The sequence below is a fragment of the Pelmatolapia mariae genome, linkage group LG22 (assembly GCF_036321145.2).
Source record: "Pelmatolapia mariae isolate MD_Pm_ZW linkage group LG22, Pm_UMD_F_2, whole genome shotgun sequence".
NCBI classification, from domain to species: domain Eukaryota; kingdom Metazoa; phylum Chordata; class Actinopteri; order Cichliformes; family Cichlidae; genus Pelmatolapia; species Pelmatolapia mariae.
Window position 1 is genome coordinate 12,392,044 of NC_086245.2, and position 20,785 is coordinate 12,412,828.

Consider the following 20,785-nt stretch of genomic DNA (forward strand, 5'->3'; position numbering starts at 1 on the left):
TGAAAAGTCACTGATATTTATTCTGTATCTGCCCAGAAATGTAATTCAGTAGGTTAGCCTGAAGGTTGTTTTTTTATATCTCCATGTGTTCATTGTAACTGCAGATAACTATTCTGATTTGACAAATGAGTTTTTAAAATGCTCTTACATGTAGATAAAGATGGGCTTTTTTTTTTTGTTTGGGAGTGACACATGAATGTATTTATTAACCATTCCTGAATTTTATAGCACTTTTTAAAACAGGTACTGCAGTGGTTACAGTATGCCAGCTAAATAAAGACACAAAGACGGTGACATTGTACTCTTTACTTCTTTTACATTCACACATTTATGTCTTTCTTTCCACTTTGTTTAGCACAACTTTGTGTAAGTGCAAAATTTCTTCAAAAATGAAAAGAGCAGGGTCAAAGAAAATTCAACATATTGCAACCTTCTTTTTTCCACTAAAGGTATTTTACATGCAACTGGTAACTAACTTCCTTTACAGTGATACAACAGAGTTATTCTCATAAGCAAGTGCATTTGAATCTTTGCATCACAGTCCTTACTTTCTCCACTATTCATTCCAGTAAAAAAATAGACTTTTGCTGGAGCCAGTTACTGGTGGTTACCCCCTTCTACCTCCACACATCTAAAACTCTCCCTCCTTAGTCTCTGGATCTCTGTGTTGAGCCCCAGCAGTGTCTGAGCCAGCTGGAGGTCCTGGGAGCGCATTTCCAACTGCATGACAACAATGAAAGAAAAATAATTAGCATAACCAAGCTACACATAAAATTACTAGTCCTTTCCTTTGATTTTTCATATGCATGAATGAACTTGGTTAAAAATAATAGATGAATAAAATACCCATGACTGTTAATACCACCTGTTGAAGACTAAAGATAAATAGCAAACAAAGTCAAATTTTTAAGATGACCTACCAGTTCAGACCTCAGCCAGGTTATCGCTCCATCTATCTGTGCCCGCCGCAGCTCTTCATTTGCTTGATAACTCCTGCCCACGCTGACCGGTCTGACTGTGGAACCAGAGTCCTGGAGATCTTCTCGGGACTCTCCTGTCACTCTGAAGGCATCAATTAATTTGTTCTTTATGTTCTCCAGAACCATAGTTGACAAAGTGTCCTCACTGTGACTGTCTCGGTCCATGCTCGGAGGATACAGATGTGCTGGCTGCTGTGATAATGTTCCTCCCAGCGCTTTCTTTGACTGACTGATAAACACTTTGTCATAAAGCTTTCGGAAATGCTGCCTGCCTCGTTGTCTTCTTTACACAACACTGCCCCCCCCCCCCTTTTACAGATCCTCACCAAACTGGTCTTCCTCCTTTCCTTCTGTGGACAGGGCTATACTCCACAGGTTTGTGTGTGCCTCCTCAGCAGCTCCAATAACCTTTTTGCCTGCTTGGTGTTGAACTGGCCTGTTTTGTCATTGTTACTATGGAGAAACACCCTCCGCCTGCGTGGCCACCTCCCTCCTCCTGCTTCTCCTCCTTCTTTCGGTAACCCTTATAAGAATAGTGGAAGATCTTGGACAAAGACTATTGTTGCCTCCAAAAAGAACTGAAAAGACCCCTCCAACCAGTGCCACCACACCCTCCCCCCTTTCTCTACTTCTTTTTCTCTGGAAATCCTGCCCCCATACAATTCCAGTGTGAGAAATGTGCTGTGAGTGAGCTCTCATTTGGACAAAGTGCCAATGTGTAAACCTGTGTGTGTGCGCCCCCGTGTACGCCACACACAAAATCCATGAAACCCCGGTGGACTTTTTCAGTGCTTCTCCCTAAATAAGACTTGCTTGTCAGCTTAGGAGACAGACAGGTTGTGCGAGGAGCAGACACAGCCTCAGTGTTGCCTGATTCAGAGGCACAAAGGCCATCCTACGGTGAAATATAACCAGGGCCTTTGTGCCCAAGTTAAGTCCATTCCCAGTGGGGTTTGTGGGATGGTTTTTGGCAAGAGTAAGCAGTTTTTTCTCCTGACTTCTATATAGAGATGAGACAGGGGTCGGGTGTATTTTCTGGCCTAACTTATGAGCCTGGCTGTGAAAAGTGAGAGGCCACATTTGGAGGCGACATCACTATCAGTCAGTGCTTTCAAAGTGCACAGCTTTTTCTCAAAGTAATTCTTTACTCTGACAAAAGTGTTTATGTGCGTGAAACCGAATGAGACCTTGTGATGTCAGCCACTCGGCCAAGTTCTCCTGCACGCAATCACCATTAAATAAATGGCTTTGATTTGTAATTCACTCATAAAATGATCTGCAAAGATGGATGGGAGAGTGTCTTGAAGAACAGGATGGAGCAGATCACTTGTCAAGGCTCGTAAGGTGTGAGCTATGACTCCATTTGTGCAGAGGTCTGTGGAGCGAATGAAGGGGTTGGAAAGATTGAGTCATCAGTCTTGAAGGTCAAGGAAGCAGGGCGCATTCATGACAGAAATGACAAGGAAAAACAAGCTGCCAAACACACAGACTGAGCCTCAGGTGGTGAAGGAAGGAGCGGCACTGATCTCTGTCTCTAATTGAGCCTTACCTCATTGAGTTTGCTTATACAAAGTGTTGGCCAGCACAATGGCAGTTCGTGGGGAATCAGAAAAATGCTCCCAAAACATTGTCTTTACCGCATTCTCACTTCCACATGATAATGAAAAACAACCACACTGTTCTCAGATTGAGATGAGACACTTTGGTTGACAAAAGTAAGGTCATACAAACATAAACAGCTATATATGACCATGAAAGTATATAATCTTAAAGAAATAGGTCTGCAAATTAAAGAAAATGCCTAATCCTGCTCTCTTTTAACAGTACCTGAGCTAATAACAAATTTTTAGTTATTTCTAAAAATTACTCCACAGTGCCAACAAAAGCCAGTAGTCAAGAAAAGCAATTTAATTCAGCAATTTAATTCAGCCTAGCATCAAGCATATTATAAGCCAAGCTTTAGCTTTGAATATCCCGGACGAGCCCCCAATTGTTACAACCGTGCCTCAGGAGATGGCAACATAAAACACAAAACAAATTTGTAAAAATAAAACTTTTATATTTATTAAAAAGGTTACATTAAAGGAAACAATGTGAGAGAATTTCCGCTGACTGTATCTTGTATATTAATTCAAAATAAAGATACAAGAGTTCCTCGTTCTGAACCAGGTGGCTCCACAAGATTAGGAAGTCCACATATGAAAAAATGTATGATTACCATTTAAAAAATTGATTATTTATTATTTACTTATTGTTTATTGTTACAAAAAACTAAATCATTCATAGGGAAATAAGATTATTTTTATGGGAAGAAAGCAGTTGGGGCAGGATTTACAGCCTGGAAGGCCCAGGGAAGAACATGTCAGCCAATTGTTCCTTAAGACTGGATGGGCTGCTTCCAGTAGTTTGGAGTAAAAATGCAACACTGAAGTTGCTGAGAGACCTGACTTGGGTTGAGATCTGCCAATAAACCTTTTGGTTAAAAGAATAAGTCCACACCTTTCTTCTTAAAAGACTGGACTATTACACACTTCCTGTGCAAGCTACAAAGCACCAAAAATGTATTTTTTGTGTGTGTAAAAATGTGCTAAGTAAGTATTTCAAGATGATGCTCCCAGTCAAGTTTCCCCTTTGTACTTTCTTTTCATCTTATATTTGTATTGATATATTCTTTTTTTTAAAGGGCTAACCAGCACTACATTGATTGTATTCTGTTTAAATACAGCAAGTTAATATGTATCATTCCTGGTGCATAATCAAATAAAATAAAACAATTTTAAAAATACAAATACATTATGTTGTGCAACTTTTAACTGCAGCATACTTTTTACTATCCACATGCAGTACATTGGCTTTTATTGCCATCATGTTTCCCTTTAATCCATGGGCTAAAACTTTTATTTGTGGAGTAATTAATATAAACATTTATCAAGAAAATAAAGAGGTGGACTATTAAATATCATTTCATTCATTAGTTAACAAAAAGGTAAAGCAGAAATTGTCTAGTACAAGTGCAAAGACTAGGGTTATATTTTTTTGTGAGCATTATTTATCATGATCAGTTTGTTCGCATAAAGTCAATTTATGTCAGCTCAGCCATGCTAGGCAAATTCTTTTCCCCACTGATCTTGTGAGCGTTCTAATTTCAGATTTAGCTTGAAGCACAAATTCCCCCACCATGGATTCAAAACACAAAAACGTCTTTATTTCCACTTGACTAGGCAGAACATTAAATTTTAAGGATATCCATCAAAAAAAAATAAATCGTTGTAATGAATTGAAAAACTTAAGTCCTCCTGTGCAGACTGATTAACTGTGATTTCACAGATAGAAAATAAGTATGATTTAAGTGTCATTTAAACACTAAGATATCTAGACAATCTTCCATAAAATTAAAATCTGAATTTTTCAGACAGCTCAAAGGAGTTGGATTTGGACCATTTCTTTTAAAAGATATGGCATTATTATTACTGAAATTATTAAAGCAAACACACTGCTTTATTGTTACTTCATTAGCTGTATTCTGCACAGTCAGGTGATCTTTTCTGCTTCTGAAAAACTGCAACATTTACAAGTAAAAATCTGTCTTAATCTTTCAGCTACTGCCTCCTGCTGGTACCTTCAGCTATTTGCAGAAAGTCACATGAGAAACGTGAAAGAAAAAAGGACACACAGAGAAGCTAAATCCCTGTATTTGTAAACTGATCTTAAACTAACTCTGATTCATGTGCCTGACCTGAGACAACATGTGACTAACTCATTTTCCCTTTCCCCGATATGTGTGATCGAGCATGCTGCAGCAGCCCGAGGGAGTGCAGAGCTCACGTCTGCTGTCAGCTGAGCTGTCCAAGTGTCACAAGAGCAAAATTACTGCAGCCCTAACGGGACCACTGTATGAGTGTGGACCAAAGCAGCTCTTAATGTAACAAAGTGCTTTAAAACACAATGAAAGAAAGAAATCAGACTCTTTTTCAACATGTTGTCAGTGTAGATCAAATTATGTTGTGAAGTGTGTTTAGTGCAACATATTCTAGATAAAACACATGCTTGTGTGTGTGTGTGTGTGTGTGTGTGTGTGTGTGTGTGTGTGTGTGTGTGTGTGTGTGTGTGTGTGTGTGTGGTAGGGGGCATTTATCTGGAAGGGTCTGACAGTTATCAGTGTTTTTGTTAGCTATATGTGTGTCATTCTGTCTGTAAACATGATAGCTCAGAAAGTTTTGAATGAATTCTAATAAAACATTGTAGGGTTAGAGAGTGAGATCATGTTAATAATTAGTTAAAATTAGGCAGGTAAATTTCACTGAGGACTTCAAGGCCAACTTAACGATTTATTGGTCAAAAATTGACAAAACATCTTATTAATGAGAAAATATTATTCTTACAAGTGTGATGTGCATAATTATTAACATATAGAGCATAGCTTATGAAGATTTAACATACAATGTCACATTTGACCTTTAACCTCGCCTTCAAGATCAATAGATTGCACTGATGGTCCTATTGATAATAATGCTACATAGACCAATTTAAAATGATAATAAAATGTTCACATGGGATGTTTTTCAAGTATGTTACAGTTACAGATATATATATGAAAACAAAATAAACTTTTTTTTCACTTGTTATTTTTAAAAGAACAGAGAAAACAAAAATGATTAAACACAAAACCCAACCCCAAGTAAATATGGAGAGTGAGCTTCTTATTAATGATGGAAATGTCTTAGTAAAGACAAAAAAGTTTAATGTTCTTGTGTTGTTATTGATGAAAAAGAATCATTACAAGTTTGATGACGTTATAATAAACATCACATAGGATCTAAAGGATCTGAATGCGGCACATAGGTAACGGAGCATCTCCCTCCCTCCCTCCCTTTGCCCTCATCAGCACCACCGTCTGCATCCTGCTGAGCTCTCAGAGCGTCCTGCCTCTCCGACGGGGACGGGACGCCATCTTGTTTGTTTTAGTGGAAGAGGAGGCGGAGGGGTACCGGGGAAAAAAATAACCCCCAACCAACGGCAGCGACGGCACGGCCGGCAAAAACAGAAACGCGCCAGACGGCTAACCGGTGAGTATTTTATGTCTAGTGTAAACAGAAGATTAGATTTGTGTGGATAATTAAAAAATAAATAAATAAAAGAGAGAAAACGGGGCTAGCGTCGCGGTGCTTTTGAAAGACAGCTGCTAACACTAGCTTATCTGCAGCATCACCTGTTGGGATGCAGGGAGCGTCAACGATGTAACGGACATCTCATTTAAAACGGTCAAATAAAACCTGCCCGGTCTTCTTCTGTCTGCGGTTACAGGGTCGCTGTGTTTCCCGGTAATAACAGTGTAACATCTGCATTTGGACCAGCACTTTGATTGGAGTCATCCTGCATGTGCTGCACGTTGTTTCTATTATTAAATCATTACATCCTTCAGTATCATTACTGTCCTGGCTAACGGTGTAGCTGCAGGTCATTTCTACACTATCCACGGTGAAGTGCGGGTATACACCTAACAGGCTATATACTGTAATTAGCCATAAATAAAAGGGGCCAATTAGGATGAGTAACACTGCTGCTCCTTTGTTAAAATATTGCGTTTATTGTAAAGTTATGTGTGATGATAAATTGCCCAGAGCAGAGGTGTCAAACATAAAGCCAAAGGTGACAAAGTGATTTCTGATATTTGTCCAAAAATATTTGCCTGTATTTAAACTGTTGTAAATGACTTGTTAGCCTATAATGTGTCCCAATTTTGGCCTACTATGTAAAATGAGATTGACATACTTTGTATTACAGTCTTCATAATTATAGTCCTAATGGCTCAAGTGGCTATTACTGTTTTGTTTGTTTGTTTATTATTACAAATTAGTAATTAAATAAAAGACATTAAATAAAGTTTACAGTTTTCCCTTAGCAGTGACAAATATGTTTGCTAATTGAGTTGACCCAAATGAGGGTTTTTGCTAAAGTAATTCACTAAATTCATGGAAATGATTTGATAAATATCTTAAATTTTAAACATGTAAAATAAGGCGCTACTGTTCTTTGTGTCCAAGTATTAATTATTTCTTAAAATATACAAAAACAAACAAAAAAAATTCATATACATAAGTAAATATATATAAAATTGAAAATATTTAGGAGAAACCAGTGTTTAAGTATTAATATTATTGTTTTTATTATTATACAATGTTAGAATGTTGCACAGAAGAATGTATTTCTTTAATTTGACTGTACTGTAAAGTCTTATGTTGTGAATTTACTCTCTCGCTGAGCTCTTTAGTGGAATCCAAGGAGCAGCCCTCAAAAATGCCAGGGCTCCTTACAAGTTTTTTTTGTTTCTTCTCTCTGAGTTCCTGCATCCCCAGTAGACCACAGCATAGAAGATTAAAGAGTGCCCCAGAAAGTCCTTAACAACATCCTGAACACAACAAAGGACCCCAGACGATTTTAGCCTTTCTTATACAGGACGTCTATATTATGTGACCAATCTACTTGGCTATTAAGATGAACATGCAGGTATTTGTTGGCTCACGCAGTCTTAAGCTCCAGGCCTTGAATCTTCACTGGGTCACCTTTTAGAGGAAGTCAGTCACCATTGTCTTGCTAGAGTTTATTCAAAAACAGTTCTTTGCACACCATTCAGTGAAGTTGGTAATAACCTCCCTGTATTCCAGGTTGTCCCCTTCTGATATACACCCAACAACAACAAATGTCCATGCTGTACAAACAAAACTGCAAACACAACTGAAGAGTAATGCAGGTGCTGATGGAGGTAAATGAGAGCGATAAAATGAGCAGCTCATCTCAGCCTTCTCTGGATTTTATGCATGCAGGTTAGATGATATGCATTTGCAGTCTGTGTTACACTGGGACTGCTCCAATCACAGGCGGTGGTTTCAAAAAGTCTCAGTTAATCAGTTTGCACCTTGCTATATGCTTAACAAGAGAACCCAATCAGTTTTTTTCTTTTCAACATCCCTACATAGTTTACCCATTCATAGTGGTGATTCAGTCATGTGAACTATACTGTTTCTCTCTTTGTGTTTTTTTTTTTCTCTCTCTAGGCCTGACGCATCCCCCACTTCCCCTTTCCCTTGTGGTGAGAAGGCATCGAGACGATGTTTTACGCCCACTTTGTCCTCAGCAAACGTGGGCCGCTGGCTAAAATCTGGCTGGCGGCCCACTGGGACAAGAAGCTGACCAAGGCACATGTTTTTGAGTGCAATTTGGAGAGCAGCGTGGAGAGCATCATCTCACCCAAGGTTATTTCTCAGGCTACCACAGCTAACTCCAACAGACTTTGATTACTGTACACTAGGGATTTTCTATTTTTTAACACAGTTTCCACTAAAATCTGCCAGTCTGAAGCAGCTACAGTGAATTAGAGAAACAGAGTTCAGGCAGCAGAAATTGCTGAAGTTGGCGCACTGCGATTGTGCTCTTTCCTTAGTGACAAGTTTCCTTATTACTCTAAAAATCCTAAATAATAAACTTTGTTGCAGTGACATGCAATTAATTTCTATATATAGTATTTGATATTACTATTTGGCACTGGGGCGCCTATCAATTAACCTTACAGTAGCTGCTCTGCCATGGAAACCCATGTCATGAAGCTCCTGGCACACAGTTTTTGTGCTGATGTTAAAGTCAAAGGAGGCTTGGAGCTTCACAGTTTTAGAGAAAGCAGAGTGTGAAAGGCAGACTCCATGGCTAGGTGCTTGACTTTATATACCTGTGGTAATGGACTGAAACCATCTGAATTCAAAGATGAAGACATTAAATAAATCCATATAGTGTACAGCGTTGTGAAAAAATATTTGCCTTCTTCTTAATTTTTTCATTCTTTGCATATTTCTCACACTTATCCAAAGCTAACTGCTCCCATGTGATAAAGTGATTACCCCATTACTGCATGTAAATAGAACCTGTAACACTCTTTATTAGTTCCACAAATTGGTTATCGGTCTCCTTGATTGCTAATAGTTGGTATTAGCCCTGAAAAAGCCACATTGGTCAATCCCTGCTGTAAAATGTGGCTGTTTCTTATTAGGTTGCAGTGTCTACCTTCATGCAGTCATCCTATTATTACATTGTAGGCCCTTATTGGTTTTTTTTTATTTTTTTATATATTAGTCTGGCTTAACTTTCTCTCAGGATTTCTTTATAGTACAGAATTGTTCATTTCATTTATATAGCAGAACTTATCGGTTGTGAGACAGACTGCTTTTTTGTTTCCCACATGTGGAAGAAGTGACACAGTTTATGTAAAAGACAAAAGTTACTGTATTACTGATAAAAGTTACTGTATTACTAAATGTATGACTTTGTTTTTTTACAGGTAAAAATGGCTTTACGGACTTCAGGGCATCTGCTGCTGGGGGTGGTGCGAATCTACCACAGGAAGGCCAAATACCTGCTGGCAGACTGTAATGAGGCTTTCATCAAGATCAAGATGGCATTTAGACCAGGTTGGGAACAGCAGATAAATCAAAACTAGGCTTTCCAAAAACCATATTAAATACATACTCATACAGCAGCAGTTAGGGCCCTGAATGAGCCTCTGGACTTTTTCAGGTGTGCACAACTGGAAGGGGACCCTGGGGTAGACTTAGAGCTCACTGGAGAGATTATACAGTGATTATACAGTACAGTATTTGCAGCAGTACAGATTTTTTACTTTTACATGAAGAAATAGAGATGAGTAATCATTTCTTTATTTTCTAACTTTATGTATGTAATGCTAGTTCAAACTTATTTAAATTGTTTGCTGTTGTTTTGTTACCTCAAGTATATAAACATTTCAGTTTTTTAGCATCTTATTCACCCTGACTCTGTTTTATCTCTGTTACTTTAGATGCACATGCCAACTACGCATGTGTCACATACACTAAAGCTGCTTTTCTACCTCGTGTTGTTTCAGGTGTGGTGGATCTTCCAGAGGAGAACAGAGAAGCAGCATACAACGCTATCACTCTGCCCGAGGAGTTTCATGATTTTGACCAGCCACTGCCAGACTTAGAGTGAGTCCTACAGTCTTCCTGAGAGAGCACAATGCAGAATAAGACTACAAAGAACAAAGTTGTTGTACAAAATAAACTGTGCAGATGGTGTCGGGTAAGGTAGCGTAAACTTGTTGTTTGTATTGTACACGGCCCACATGCTTAGCCACCCACTCAGACTCCCAAAATATGTTAACAACAGCATTTAAATGACAGTGTGTTGTGTTTTGCACAGTGACATTGATGTGGCTCAGCAGTTCAACTTGAACCAGAGCAGAGTGGAGGAGATCACCATGAGAGAGGAGGTGGGCAACCTCAACCTGCTGCAGGACAATGATTTCGGTACTTTGTTTTTTGGGGTTTTTTAATCTTTATGTAGGATTTGATCAATTAAACACCAACATCCAAACACCCATATAACACTACATTTCAGTACTTTAGTGACACTTTGTTTCAAGGCTGATTCCTTGTCTTCCTCACTGTTTTTTCATGCAGCCGACTTTGGGATGGATGACCGGGAAATGATGCGAGAGGAGAGCGCGTTTGAGGTAGACATTATGGGAGCATCAGCTTCGAACTTGCTACTGGAGGCTGAGGGTGGTGCTAACCAGATGGCTGATAAGTCCAACCATTTGGAATATGATGACCAGTACAAGGATGACTTTGGAGACAACCCCATGGAGAGCAATGAGGGAGGAATGCTGGGTAAGAGCTAACACTAAATTTAAAAACAGATTATTTTATTTACTCAATGACATTTGTTGATGACTCTGTTTTCGTCTGGCTAGTTGATGAAAAAGTGTCATGTTCTTGTATTTCTGTGTAGTGGACAAGCTGCTAAGTAACGAGGATGGAGGCGGCATCTTTGATGACCCTCCTGCCATCACAGAGAGTGTGATGATGCCTCAGGACCATGGAGACGATGACGATGACTTTGATGCTCTCTCTGGTCAGTTTCACAAACTCCCCAGGGCCAAAATATAATATTTTTTAGTCTTTAGCTAGAGTGTGGTATGTTACAGAGAGTAAAAATTACAATGTAGTTGTGTCATTATCATGAAATGCAGATCTAATATGATGTGTATGTGTGTGGTGTTAGCGGGAGCCCCAGATAGTCCGGACTCAGGCCCAACAGAGCCCCTACCAGCTATGACTGACCAGGCAGAGCAAACTACTCTGGTCCACAACGAGGAAGAAACCTTCGCCCTGGAGCCCATCGACATCACAGGTAATCCGGCTAATTTTTGGGGGGTTTTTTTCTAGTTGCTCAGCAGCTCTCTCGCTCTCTGTAACAGAAAAAATAACTAATGAAGGTGGAACGTAAGAAAGATGACAGCCGTGCTAATGAGCATGATTCTGTTGTGCTGTGATCTAGAAAATGAGCGGTTATATGTGTCAGAGTCAGCCGGCATTTAACCAGTTGACCGGAGCAAAGCGTAACCACATTCCAGTTATTCACACTCAGCAGACTAATCTGACATGACGTGCGTGATGTTAGGCACGGTGCAAAGTGCCTCACATGTCGGCAACATTAAAAATGTGATTTGATTTCAAATGGTTCATGTTGTTTTGGACAGTATCTTAAATTTTACTTCTGATAAATAGCCTCCATATTATAATAATAAAGAAGAGTAAAGCTAACACTCAAACGAATGAAAACCAAACTGAAATACGCTTATCCATTTTGGAAACTAACTTAAAACTGATTTTAAAACAAAAACTCAAATGCTCTGAAATACACCAGATCAGCAAGATAATAAAACTCCTGTTTCTACAATGAAATGGTAAATGGACTGGTTCTTATATAGCACCTTTCTCTATCTGAGCACTTTGCACAACTTGCCTCATTCACATTCACACACGTTCATAACTCCAATGGATGCATCTGTGAGCAGTTAGTTAGTATCTTGCACAAGGATATTTGGCATGCAGACTGGAGCAGCTAAGGATCGAACCACCAACCTTCTAATTAGCAGATGACTTGCTCTACCTGAGGTAAATATCATTGAGCACTAAAATGAGCCCTTGTCTTCCTGATCTACAGTGAAGGAGACCAAGGCAAAGCGTAAGAGGAAGCTGATTGTAGACAGCGTGAAGGAGTTGGATAGTAAAACTATTCGTGCACAGCTTTCTGATTACTCCGACATTGTCACAACCCTGGATCTGGCTCCGCCCACAAAGAAACTGATGATGTGGAAGGAGACGGGAGGAGTCGAGAAGCTTTTCTCCCTTCCAGCTCAACCTCTATGGAACGCCAGACTGCTCAAGGTAACGGATGTCATTCAGGGACATTTGTGCACAGTGTTGTAGTGGTCACAGCCACACACCTTACAAACACTGACTCGATGTTTACCCTCACTAGATGTTTACAAGATGCCTGACACCATTGGTCCCAGACGAACTGAGGAAGAGGAGGAAAGGTGGAGAAGCCGACAGTCTGGATGAGTTTCTCAAAGATCTGGAGAACCCCGAAGTGCCAAGAGAGGAAACAACAGGCCACCAACAGAGAGACATCATGGGTAAGAAACTCTAAGGCTACGTTCACACTGCAGGTCTTAATGCTCAATTCCGATTTTTTGATCAAATCCGATTTTTTTGTCTGCTTGTTCACACTACAAATAAAATGCGACAGCAAACGCTCTCTAGTGTGAACGCTCAAAGCGGCCCGCATGCGCAAAAGAAGATGTCACACACAACGCACTCTGTTTAGACCCAGAGCAAACAATATTGTCTGACTGATGGCCCTTAATATAAAGACTTCGGACTTTACGTTTCCCAATTTTTGCTTTAAGTTATTTTGTTATTTACATAATAATGTAGATAACCTAATAATTATCCTTATTGCTGTTTTAGAGGAGCGGTGCTTCAAAGGATAGTTGCAGATTTCTGTCAGAATCTGCAGATTATACAGTACAAATAAAATGTTCACGTTTCTCAAACGTTGTCTTCCCAACAGTTTCACTAACATCTACACTGGATGGCCAGGAAGCGTTCGCGATGTCTTCTCGGGCGCTTCTCCGGCACTGATAATTGGCGTCTGACTTGTGTCAGTGACGTAAAAGACGGATTTAATGCGACATGACCGCTCAAACAGCAGTCGCTTTCTAAAACATCGGATATGTATCGGATTCAGTACCACATACGAAAGTGACCCAGATTGGATTTGAAAATATCGGATTTGTGCCGTTCACACTGTCATACCATGATCGGATATGGGTCGCATAGGGTCAAAAAAATCGGATTTGATGCGCTTTCGCCTGCAGTGTGAACATAGCCTAAGATAGAATAGCTTCAAAAGTCTGAAAAATGAAGTAAACATAAAGTGCCTCAAACTGGAATTAATTTAGTAAATTATGGTCTCTATTTGCAGTTTTATTTAAATATTATTTCTCACAGACATACATTGCAAAGTGTTTTAAGAAAACAAATGTAAAATAAGACAGGCGGTAAAGACATTTAACGTGAAATGCAAGCGTTTAATAACAAAATTTATACAAATACAAGGCATCTAGAACAAAGATAAGAGCTCTATAGAAATAAATGGCCTGTATTTGTATAGCGCTTTACTAGTCCCTAAGGACCCCAAAGCACTTTACACACCCAGTCATCCACCCATTCACATACTGGTGATGGCAAGCTACATTGTAGCCACAGCCACCCTGGGGCGCACTGACAGAGGCGAGGCTGCCGAACACTGGCGCCACCGGGCCCTCTGACCACCACCAGTAGGCAACGGGTGAAGTGTCTTGCCCAAGGACACAACGACCGAGACTGTCCAAGCCGGGGCTCAAGTTCGCCTTGTACCTTCCGATTACAAGGCGAACTCCCAACTCTTGAGCCACGATCGCGACAAAATAAGTTAAACTGAAACATGTTCCACAGTAAGATCTGCCCCATCATTCATTACATCTTATATTTGGACTTTGCTACATTCATCTTTTACATACAGTCTATGAAAATATTTTTTTGTGATTATTAAGGATGATTACATTTGTGAAAACTTCAGCAAAGTTGAAATTGTAAGTCATTACATTTTTCCATTTCTTTATGTGCCTTGGTCTTAAATTTTCATTGTCTATAAGTTGCTGTCCATGGTTTTCCCACCAGTGTTCATTTGAGGTAGCACAAAATATGTTCTTGATTTTTCTTCCAGACCAGACCATCATGGAAGAGGCCAGCGTGCTGCAGACTTCAGCTGTAGAGGGGAGCAGGACAACCCTGGATGAGTCGGTCATGCCACCTCCATCCTCCCAACGAGGCCTGAAACGCAAGGCCCAGGACACAGAGCCAGCCCTCCCTGTGAGTACACGTTTTTCAGAGTTTGTCACATTGTGCTTTCTCTGTCTCTCTGATGTGTCCTCTGACCCCTCCTCACTCCAGATGGGGGCCTTGGACCAACAGCAGCAGCAGCAACAGCAACAGCAACAGCAGGGGTCCAGACCATCTAATGCACCCCAACAGCTCGAGGCATCCACTGTGGAGGTACCCCCGGAGGAAACAACCGCCACCAACATCAGCCAGCTGATAGAACTGGACCTGCTCACTGACAAGGACAAGAAGAAGAATGATGATGACTCTGATGAAGAGGTGAGATAAAGATTCCCAAACCTTGCTTCTTCACTTTTCGCACACCTTTTTCATTTATTCAGAGTAAATAAGCAAACTCATTTTTATGTAGTTTATTTATCTATAAGTTGGTATAAGGATTTATGTGTATTTATGTCAGGAGGAGGAGGCGCAGGGAGGAGATCAGGACCAGGAGGAGAGGAGGTGGAACAAAAGAACCCAGCAAATGCTTCATGGTCTCCAGGTATGTATGTGATCTTATCTTACCAGATAAGAAAACAGCAGAGTGATAAGTTGTTGGTACAACTTATAGAAATATCTGAACTCAGATCCACACACTGGGAAACCCTGGATGTTTCTGCGTGCTTTAAGAAGGGAGACTGACATCTCGTTGTATGAAGAAACAACAAACTTTTGTGCTTGTATTTTACCTTTTTTTTTTTTTCAAAATATACTCATGTGCAGTAGAAAACCATATAAATCCTCTCTGAAGTGGAATTGTTTCTAGTCTAATGGTGTCAAGTTTGTTTTTTGTTTTTTTAGATTTAAAATTAAGATGTAAAACATGACACACTCCAACTAAACTCACAAGGAGTTAACATGAAACATCTTAAAGTGCATAACATAAAATAAAAATTCATTTCACAGATTCAGTTTGATTATTATGTCAAAAGACCACCAATATAAGTTTTTATGACTTATTTTGTTTAAATCGGCCACAGCTGTGATTTTACAGATGACTTACAGATTTTACAGATGACTTAGAGAATTTAGGATTGTGGCCATAGACACAATCAGGATGCTATCCCGTTGGATTTTTGAAATCTACATTGTAAAACTTTAACTTTAGGTTTTTTTTCCCATATTTGGATGAGAGGATGGGATGCTGGTTAATTGGTTTGGTTATAAATACAGACACACTAATACAATAATAAAGTTTTTCATACAGAACTGAAGTACAAATTTGCTGGAGGGCCTGTGCCAGACTGCAAGCCATCATCTATTAAAAACCTCGCAATAGCCTCATACACACACACACACACACACACACACACACACACACACTGGGGGTTTGCAAACCTTTTTTTTCCTTCTAAAAATGTGGAACAGATAATCAATGCTTAAGCCAATACTTACAATAAAAAGGGTCAAATTTTTAATTCATATTTAATACTCACTGTTGCTTTTTTACAAGGCTGCTAAAGAGCTGATTAGGTTTACTTTTTGGAAACTTTGCTGACAATACATGTATACTTATACGAAAGTATATTTGGAGTATATTTGAAGATTTGAGTAATATGCCCCCTAGTGGTGAGTAGTGAGCGTGAGTGTGTGAGGTCAGGCCTGTGAGTCTGACCTCAGGCAGAGCTCAGTTGAGATTTTGGGTTGTTATCTTATATTATAAAACTTTTAGGTAATAGCCCGACAGTTTCGCTTGTGGATGGCATTTTTATGCCAGAGGCAAGCTCCATACTCAATATATTTGCAGATTTCCACAGCATCAGGTAATATTAACACTACCGACTGGCATCGTATAAGTAGATGTACCTTGCATGAGCTTAAAATCCATTTCCATATCAAAGTATGCAAAATGACAGGCTTCCTCTTGCTCACACTCTTTGTCACTGCATCACAGAGGGTGATGGCTAAAACCGGTGCCCAGTCGGTCAGCCTGCTGGATCTGTGCAGGAACAACAACAGGAAGCAGGCAGCCGCCAAGTTCTACAGCTTTCTGGTCTTGAAGAAGCAGCAGGCAGTGGAGCTCGTCCAGGAGGAGCCTTACAGTGATATCATCGCTACGCCGGGGCCTCGCTTCCACATCGTCTAAAAAACCCATTCATTTTAATCTTTAAAAAAAAAAACTGCTCGGAGGTTAGTACTTTTAGTCAGCAGCACTATCTGTTAGTTTAACACAAGTCTTATTTAAGTATGCTGAGATTGTTTTGTTTGTGAAATGGTTTCATTTTTGCATCATTTAAATGTGAAGCAGTGGTGGTTCAGTGGAAGTGGGTCTGACTAACGTAGTTGGAACTCAAACAATGAACATATTTATTATTTACTCACTTTATATCCCAATCACTATAATGGATCACCTGCATCTCATTGTTTGCTGGCGTCTCACCAAAGTGAAGGAGTCCAATGTAATGATTTGTTTACAGTCAGTCAAACATGTTACTTCCATTTTTCTCACTACTGCAGGTGAAGGTTTACTTCTGAAGTCTCTCACCATCATATTAGGAAGAAGGAGCATGCACTGTTTCCAAGAGTACATTTAAACAGTTATTATAGTAGTTCTCTACAGACTCAACCAGCAGCTAATCATTATACAGCTGTAGAGTAGCACTTTAAGTATTACAGACTCTAAGTTGTTGTTGCTGTTGCTGTCAGTAAAAAAAAAAAAAATAGACATGACCCAAATCCACACAACATACTAATTTCTAAGCAGGATTTGAGGATTGTGCAAACTTAAAAATAGTGATGGCTACCAGCCTCCTGACACAAATCCTCTGGAAGGATTTGTGTCAGGAGGGTCATGACGGAAACATTAAAAGTGAGCATAATTTATCCACCGTTAATTTATGGCTGCTCTCTTACTCAAGGTGTGTTCTTACCGGCATTGGGAAAGACAGTAAAAATGACAAAACAGTGATTAAACTTCATTGCTTATTGTCAAAGGTCTATTTAAACTATTTAAATTGTATTAATTTTCAGTAAATTTCACCAAAATTCTAACTTTTGATTTTCAATTTGAAAATCAAAAGTTAAAAGGAAAGGATTTTCAAAAAGGATTTTCAATTTGAAAATCCTATATCGTCTTTTTCTCATGTTCACGCTGTCTGAGGCCCGCCTGCCTGACCAGGGGATAACAATACCCCATCAACCTTCAGGTTGAGGGGTAAAAATCACCAGTTTTTTCAGCGCACCGTGATTATGCACACTTTTCCTGATTCAGATTTAAAATTCTGATAAAACAGGCCTGGGAACACCTTTAACAACTCCTGCTGCTTCCTCTCTAAACTTATAAGGAATTAAGTTTTCTCCATCATTGCCTGTCAGTATAAAATATGAACTATTGAGACTTTTCGTCACGTTGTCTTGGATCTTGTTACTATGTGCTGTGGATTTGGGACACAGTTTAATAAAACCTAGCTTCGGGACCTCAGCCTATAGATAAAAACATGAGTGGTCTGCTATACTTGCATGCTATCCTGAAATATTTGAATCGAGTGCAATTTGTGTGAAATTTCTTTTCATTGCCATGTTACATTTTTTTCAAATCCTTAAAATAACTTGAGGTCAGATTCACTTTACTCAGTGTCCTTATTGTATATGGATACAGTGATGCACTGTCTTGTTTATTAAGACAATTAAGTTGTTGTGCTCTGTGTCACTTTTGATAGTATTAATTTATTGTTGTATTGCTGTATAGCAGCTAAAGAGAATGAATTGTTTTTTTTATTTAAAAGCAGATTTCATTATTAATCTCTAGAATGGCTGGATGACAGGATCAGATGGAAACTGGATGGACTTTTGTTGCTGTAAGTCATCATGGTACGAGAAAATACTGCAGCTTAAATTTAATCTGCACGAAATATCAACAGTGGAAACAAGTTAGTGTGTCCAGAGACAGCTGAATGCATTGTTTTTGATATTCTCTTCCATCTAAAAAAAAAAAAAAAGAAAAAAGAAAAAAAAAGGTATACTGTTTAATGTCTGAGTGCATCTTATATTTTAAACTATGTGCCTGTAACGAAACCTGCTTTTTTGATTTTGTATAAAAGAAATAAAGATGTTGTCTGAGAACAGTTTCATTCCCTTGCCTGTAAGGTTTTTCAAAATAAAACAAATACCACTACAAAATGGCATTTTTTAAATATCATTTATGTAATAAATGTTTTTTTTTCCTCTGCAGTCATATCAAAAAGTAAACCTATAAATCAGGTGAATGGAGAAGGTTGAAGTCTCTGTCTTCCTGCTGTTTTATGTATTAGCAGCAGCTGGGGCAGCTGTGCCATCTCCTGCCTCCACTTTTCGTTTCTTGTGTCGGCTTCTCTTCCTCTTCCCCTCCTGCTCTGTCTTCTTCAGCGGAGGTGTCGGGACTCCTTTCTTCTTTTTCTTTAGGCAGCTCAGCGGGTTGGGGTTGGACTGTTTCCTCTTCCTCTTCTTCCCACGCCTTTCTCCGTCCTTCTGGCCGATTCCCTGCTCCTCCTTCAGGGTCCGGATGCTCTGTTGCTGGGCCGGGCTGACCAGCTCTCCAAGCTGGACAGCCTGGACGTGGTCGAGGGACACCTGGCTGGGCTTGTCCAACACAATGGTGTTGAGGATGATGTAAAGCAGAGGAACTCCTGGAATCTTCTTCAGCCCCATGGTGACTGTGTGGTCCTGAAGACACAATGAGACCAAGGAGATATCTGTAACTTATCTGTCATCTGCTCCACTGAGCAGTTATAATCCCAAATCAGACAAGAATGGAAACAAGTTTTCAGCAGCTTATCTCCTCGGTTCCCAGATGTTTACAGGCTGTTGTCAAAAGAACAGGGCACGATACACACAAACATGTCCCTGTAACAATTTTTGAGACTTGTTGCTGCCATCAAATTCGAAATAAGCCAGTATGTTTTCACAAAAGAGTAAAAGGAATCAATTTAAGCATTTTCTACGTTTTCTATGTTCAACTGTGGGTAGAAAATGCAAATCGCTGCATTATGGTTTTCATTTACATTTTCCATATCGTTAGAGCTTTTTGGGAATCAGGGGTTTGTCAGAGCACCCAAAACTGGCTTTCAAAAATATTTTCCCACTTTCATCTCATTATTTACCTGGGTGGCAACGAAGTAGTGGTGCGGGTTGGTCTCTTCCAGCATGGACAGCAGACACTCTGACGCTGAGACCGGCTCCTTGAAATGCGGACACTTCCTGACCTGAAACCTCTGCAAGATGATCTTGGCCCCGTACAGCTGTTTTCCAAGCGTCTCGAGCTCCTTCAGCGCACAGCTGAACGTGAACACGTGGACATATTACTAAAAGGTGTATGATGATGGTGTTGTGCCAAAAAGTGATTGGGGGTAGTGGGTGGGGAGGAGGGGGGGGGGGGGTGCTCAGAGGTGAATGCACTCACCTGGTGGTGCACAACTGCACCTCTCCCATTAGGTATTTGGGCATCTGCTCTTTGATCTGAATCTTGTTCTTCAAGGCCGCTTGACAGAAAGTGCCATCGATGAGGATTTGGAAGGGTTCCCTGAAGCCGAAGTTGTATTTGTAGAAACTGATCGTCTTCTTGGCTTGTTTCTGCCGCTTAATCTTCATGGCGGCGGGCCAGTGACGAAAGAGCGCGTATTAAAACACAAACAGCCGTCAGTGACGCGCGTTAACCGTGAAAATACTGTTAACGTTACAACGTTAGAATTATCACACACAGCATGGGCGCTATACACAACACGCTTACGGTCCGTGCTCCTCAACTGTCCGAGTGGAAACAACATGTAGGACTAAAGTTCCCGCTTTCTTTCTTTCTTTCTTTCTTTCTTTCTTTCTTTCTTTCTTTCTTTCTTTCTTTCTTGTATGTTGTGAGTGTAAAACATTTGGGTTAAATTATAGAAGTCCTCCAGCCTGTCGCTATTAATTATTTTCTCTGTGCAGCAAATATTCTTCCTATTTTCATGAAGTTCATTAAACAGTAAAAGTGAATAAATAATGTTTTTGTTGTTGTGGCGTTAGAGTTTAAATTTTTTATGCTGTGCAACAGTCTCGAGTCACTACTCATATCTTTATATTTTACTTCTATGGAGCCAGACTTTCTTGTGATTTTTAAAGTGGTGTAAGCAGCTGTTTATTTTTTTATTTTTTCAATTTCACTCACAGAAAACGTTCCTCTGAAAATAGTCAGGTAAGGATCCTTACCTGACTATTTTCAGAGGAACGTTTTCTGTGAGTTAAGCCACTTAACACTGAGCTATGAATCATTCAAGGATAAAAAAAAAAAGAGAGGATGAACCAGTGTTGTGTCTACATATAACAGAAAACGATACTTTTAGGCGCGTTGCTATTCACAGCTATGAAAAATGCCAAAAACAAGAGTTTGACGGAAATAAAATGGCATTTTTGCCCGAATGTTGTGTTTCCCAAAGAGCTATTAGACGATTTTTTTGTTTGTTTGTTTTTGTCATGTTTCAATAAATCGCTTCTATTTTCCTACCACAAACGAAATGAGGATTGGCTAGAGACGAAGGTGTGGGTGTCAGTAATTCA

The 20,785-nt window shown here is 39.7% G+C and overlaps 3 protein-coding genes across 3 annotated transcripts; 1 reads left to right on the forward strand and 2 right to left on the reverse strand.

Annotated features, from left to right (window-relative positions):
* Positions 1-366: 366 nt before the first annotated feature.
* On the reverse strand, positions 367-1,321 carry si:ch211-153f2.3 (uncharacterized). Its single transcript, XM_065471872.1, has 2 exons — positions 921-1,321; positions 367-720 (listed from the first exon to the last, which is right to left on the reverse strand). Exons 1-2 carry the CDS (start codon positions 1,143-1,145, stop codon positions 598-600), a joined length of 348 nt encoding a protein of 115 aa, XP_065327944.1. The 5' UTR covers positions 1,146-1,321; the 3' UTR covers positions 367-597.
* A 4,564-nt stretch (positions 1,322-5,885) lies between these two features.
* On the forward strand, positions 5,886-18,318 carry LOC135932863 (double-strand-break repair protein rad21 homolog A-like). Its single transcript, XM_065470572.1, has 14 exons — positions 5,886-6,046; positions 8,036-8,233; positions 9,310-9,439; positions 9,892-9,991; positions 10,206-10,312; positions 10,466-10,675; positions 10,797-10,919; positions 11,070-11,198; positions 12,015-12,238; positions 12,333-12,489; positions 14,124-14,269; positions 14,351-14,557; positions 14,697-14,780; positions 16,173-18,318. Exons 2-14 carry the CDS (start codon positions 8,090-8,092, stop codon positions 16,362-16,364), a joined length of 1,953 nt encoding a protein of 650 aa, XP_065326644.1. The 5' UTR covers positions 5,886-6,046; positions 8,036-8,089; the 3' UTR covers positions 16,365-18,318.
* An 88-nt stretch (positions 18,319-18,406) lies between these two features.
* utp23 (UTP23 small subunit processome component) lies at positions 18,407-19,981 on the reverse strand. The gene is made up of 3 exons (XM_065470573.1): positions 19,656-19,981; positions 19,357-19,531; positions 18,407-18,919 (listed from the first exon to the last, which is right to left on the reverse strand). The coding sequence occupies exons 1-3, from the start codon at positions 19,841-19,843 to the stop codon at positions 18,518-18,520; spliced, it is 765 nt and encodes a 254-aa protein (XP_065326645.1). The 5' UTR covers positions 19,844-19,981; the 3' UTR covers positions 18,407-18,517.
* Positions 19,982-20,785: the final 804 nt, after the last annotated feature.